Here is a 4,925-nt window from a genome sequence, read left to right as displayed (position 1 = left end):
TACTTTCTTTATTTCTTATTTTTTTTCTTATTTCTTTTATTTCAACTTATCAAAAAAAAAAAAAAAAAAAAAACGAAAAAGGTGCGAATATATTTTTGAGGAGTTCCAGCAAAAAAGTCACCTAGTATCTACATAGACAAATATTAGCACGAGAATGACGACTGCGTTTCCTTACCAGATTATATTCCCCTTACCATTAGAAAAAGAAAAAAAAATCTCTCTCTCTCTCTCTCTCTCTCTCTCTCTCTCTCTCTCTCTCTCTCTCTCTCTCTCTCTCTCTCTCTCTCTCTGACAACAATGCAAGAGAACGAGAAAAAAAGGGATTTTAAAAGGGAAACAAATATAGAAGTTATACACATTAAAGTAGAAATAAATAAACAAATAATAAAAAAAAAGGAAAAGTACAAAAAAACAAAATTACAAAAGTGCAGGTTAAAACTATTTATTGCAAAACAAGAAATATGATTTAATATAACAGGGGGAGGGAGAAAAGTAAGGAAAATGTTGAGAAAGATGAAAAAAAGGAGGGAGGAAATAAGGATGGAACGGAGGGAGGGAGGGAGGGAGAGAGGTAGGGAGGTAAGAAATGAATTATGAAGAGAGACAAACATAAATAGATAAATAAATAAACAAAACAGTAAATCCACGTGATATATTAGAATAAGAAGTGGAGAAAGAGGAAGCGAGAGATAAGATGAAACAGAAATTATAAAGGGATAAAAACGAAGGAATGGAGATAAGATGACAACGGAAAGACAAGGAAGAAGGAAGTGGTGATAAAACAAAGAGATAAGAGGAACTAGTAAGAGATGAAAAGAAAGTGAGAGATGAGATGACAATGGAGACAAAAAAGATGGAAGTGGAGAAAAAGAAATAAAGAGATACGAGAAACTAGAAAGAAATTATAAGGAAATAGAGAGAGACCAAGAGCACCATGGAGAGACAAAAAAGATAATGAATATAATCAGTCTTCATCACTATATTCATCTTCACTCGACTCCTCACTGCTCTGGGAGGTGAGAGCAAGCGCCTTGTGCAGATCCCCACCAGTAGGGAGCTCGGGGTTGTCATGGCCGGCGTAATTCACGTAGTAAACTTCCGGGGTCTCCTTTTGCGGGATCGGAGCTTCAATGATCTTCTGCCTCGCCTGGTGCTGTTTATTCAAGATGTACACAATATTTTTTTCAAGGGGCGGGAGGACGATAGGTGGCGGTGACGGGTCTTCCTCCGGGGTTCTCACGTATAAAACATTCTTCACGATACGCGGTGGCGGCAGCAGCGGAGGCAGGGTGGGGTGGCGCGGCAGTTTCGGAGCTTCGAACACGTACCGTCTGCGCGTGACGTAAGGCGTGACACAGCTGCCGTCCACGTGTATTACTTGCCCATCGCCGCATTCCTTCCCGTAACTGCTGTGCCCGTACCCGTGCGAGAGGGAGTGAGAGGAGAGGTCATGGATGGAGTAAGAGGAGGAGGGCGAGTTGTGAAATGAGTGGAAGTCTCCGTAATGATCTGAAACCTCGTCACTGTCATCGTACAGTTCTGACAGGGACAAATGCACGTGGATCTCCGGTGAGCCATACGTTTGGGAGAGTTCTGAGTGGTTGTCTGAGTGTTCTATAACGAGATCAGGAACACCGTAATCCTGGCTAAGCTCTAGGTGTTCTAGAACCAGACTAGGAGCGCCGTAACCCCTAGGAAGGTCTGACAGTTCTGATGGTTCCAGCAGGAGACGATGAGTGTTGCTTTCCAGGGGGAACTCTGAGTCCCCTTCTGCTTCTCCCGAGAGTTCCGAATCGTCTTTTAGTTCATGGGTAAGTTCTGTTTCTTCTTCTTCTTCTTCTTCTTCTTCTTCTTCTTCAGGGAGTTCTGAGTCAGCTTCTGCTTTAAGGAGTTCTGAGTGGCCTTTTGATTTTTCGGCATGACCAGGGGATGCAGAGCCATATGGTTTTGAGTCATGAGCGGAGGCAGCCTGAGCGATGGCCAGCACTGCTGAGAGGATGACCTGCAGGTGGAGTGACCTTGTAAACACACACACACACACACACACACACACACACACACACACACACACACACACACACACACACACACAAGTACAAACTCCTAAACATTGTGGCGTCCTATCTCGATTATCTTTAAGCGGAAGTTGTTTGGTGTTTTCAGGAGTGTATTCATGATTCTAATAAAAATTTAACAATAAATTGTTATATTATGGGAGGGCAGAAAAGACGTGAGAGTCAGATTAGTCATTTCTGTGGCCTTTGACAAGACTCCTCATGAGAGAACGAATTGTTTAAAAAATCTGAATACAAGAAAAGTAGAAGAGGTATTAGCGGCAGGAGCTGTGGTAGTATTCATAGTCACAGTTGTAGTTGAAAGTATTTTTTAGTGAAAGTATTAACACTGCGGAGAGAGTCCATCTTTTCCCTTATCAGAGGCAAGAAATAAGGGATCATGAATCAGAACCAACACCCTCATAACTAATAACTATAACAATCAGACCTAATCACTGTATCCTTGGGTAGGTATGGTGCACAATGGCCAATCATGCTTTCCAGGTCCCTAACCAAGGCTTTTATAGGCAGACAGAACTGTAATCAGGAGCTTCCAATACCATCCTTACAGAGCTATCAGAGTTCCTATCAGGGTCCCGATCAGAAATAACGAGTTCTATTCAATCCCAATCCACTTCTTTTACAATCAGTGCACCAGTTTTCGATCTTAAGCTCAGTCATGCAGTCAGTGTCCTCTATAACCAGTCAGGGTGTCAGTACCAGGTTTTGACAATTATCACCAGTTAATTTGAGTACCAATAAACGTTCCTAGAGGCAGGCAAATATACAGTCAGTGTTCTCTACAATCAGTGACGGTGAATGCCAATAGAAAAGGTTCCTGGAGGCAATCAGAAGTATAGTCAGCTTTCTCTCTACAGTCATTTAGTGCCAGTGAGTGCCAATGTTTCTAGAACCAATCAGATATTCAGTTGACGTTCTCTACAGTCAGTGCCATTCAGATCAGTGCCAGTCGCAGTGCCAGCCATAGTCAATAGTAATGTAAGTCGAGATTCTACAGAAGTTATCAGATCCCCTATCAGTGCCAATAAGGGTGGCAATCAGTGCCAGTAATGGTGTCAATCAGTGCCAGTCAGTGCCAAAGTGTCAGTCACAGTCGATCATATTGTCAATCGGAGTTCCATAGAGGCTATCAGATCCCCAGTCAGTGTCCGCTAATACCTGCCAGTGCCAGTCAGTGCCAAAGAGTGCCAGTCACTTACCACCAGCTTCATGATGACAAGTGGTGTCTGGCACAGCCCTCCTCACCTTATATATCAACCTGGACACCTCACTCACCTGATTTCCTTTTCAATGACACTATTTCTACTTCTCCTCCTTCTTTTTCTTATTTTTCTTCTTCTTAGCTTGACTTCTCAATGACACCTACCTCCCAGCTCCCCTCCACCTTCATACCCCTCCCATCTCCCGTTCCCTCCTGTTTCTTCATCCCTCAGTCCCTTCCCTCCCACTCATTCTCTGTCCTTCGGTTCTCCTCTTCTTTTTGTCTGTTCTCACGTATTCTGCCCTTTATTTCCTCTTTTTCTTTGTTTTCTTTCATGCGTATGTGATCTTTTCTTCCTTCCCTTCCATTATTTCTCTCCATCCTGTCCTCCTCTTCATTTACTTTTTCTTTCCTCCCTCGATTGCTCTCTCTCTCTCTCTCTCTCTCTCTCTCTCTCTCTCTCTCTCTCTCTCTCTCTCTCTCTCTCTCTCTCTCTCTCTCTCTCTCTCTTTACACTCTTTTCTCAATACCCTCCTCGCAATTTTTCATCCACTATGCCTCCTCCAACCTCTTTTTTTTTTTTTTCTCTCCGCTATTCCTCCCCCTACCTCCTTTCTCTCCTCCCCCAGGTGACCCCGAAATAATGACCTTGCCTTCACGTACACCTGAGCTGTAGGTAATGAGATACACCTGAGTGTCAACCTCTTTTACCTGTTTAATAAAAAGTAATGTACCAGTTTCCAATTCTCTCTCTCTCTCTCTCTCTCTCTCTCTCTCTCTCTCTCTCTCTCTCTCTCTCTCTCTCTCTCTCTCTCTCTCTCTCTCTCTCTGTCTGTTCAAGTATAACGATGAATTAAAGAGATATAAAAGCAAAATATGAATATACTACAAAGAACATGAAACAAAAATACAAACTTATTAATGCAAAAATACATAAAATCGTAACAGTTAAATACACCATAGATTCGTATTAGGTGAAATGCATGATAATAAATATGAGAGAGAGAGAGAGACAGAGAGAGAGAGAGAGAGAGAGAGAGAGAGAGAGAGAGAGAGAGAGAGAGAGAGAGAGAGAGAGAGAGAGAGAGAGAGAGAGAGAGAGAGAGAGAGAAACATATATACTCAAAACTAAAGGAAAATTTACGGAGATACCAAAGCAAAACAAAAGTATACAAACACAGTAAACGCGAAAACAATTATAGACTTTTGAAACGTGAAATTCGTAATATCGTGGCAGTTTAACATAACATGAAATACGTATTAGAAGTGCAATGAGAATAAATGAGAGATGAAAAAAGCGAGAAACACGTACATAAAAGCAAAATACAAATAGACACACTTAGTAAAGGCGACACAGGCATAAATATAAACTTGTGAAATGTCGAATGCGTAATACCACGACAGGCTAATATAACAAATTCTTATAAGGAGAAGTGCATGATAAATAAATGAGAGAAAAAAGAGAGAAACGCGTCCCACTGCAGCCTTGACATGCACAGACGCCATTCATCACCAGTGTCATGAACAAAAACGTGAAGAAAAAAAAATAATAATAAAAAAAAAGGACGAAATGGATAATACGCAAATAGAACGTATCATTTTCTTGTCTAGATAAGCAGAGAGAGAGAGAGAGAGAGAGAGAGAGAGAG

The 4,925-nt window shown here is 41.7% G+C and overlaps 1 protein-coding gene across 1 annotated transcript; it reads right to left on the bottom strand.

The window, feature by feature from the left end:
* Window positions 1-421: 421 nt before the first annotated feature.
* On the bottom strand, window positions 422-3,326 carry LOC135089433 (uncharacterized). The gene is made up of 2 exons (XM_063985000.1): window positions 3,275-3,326; window positions 422-2,002 (listed from the first exon to the last, which is right to left on the bottom strand). Exons 1-2 carry the CDS (start codon window positions 3,284-3,286, stop codon window positions 965-967), a joined length of 1,050 nt encoding a protein of 349 aa, XP_063841070.1. The 5' UTR covers window positions 3,287-3,326; the 3' UTR covers window positions 422-964.
* Between the last annotated feature and the right edge of the window lie 1,599 nt (window positions 3,327-4,925).

Source organism: Scylla paramamosain, chromosome 33 (assembly GCF_035594125.1).
Source record: "Scylla paramamosain isolate STU-SP2022 chromosome 33, ASM3559412v1, whole genome shotgun sequence".
NCBI lineage: Eukaryota > Metazoa > Arthropoda > Malacostraca > Decapoda > Portunidae > Scylla > Scylla paramamosain.
This window is presented reverse-complemented; position numbering and strand designations above follow the sequence as displayed.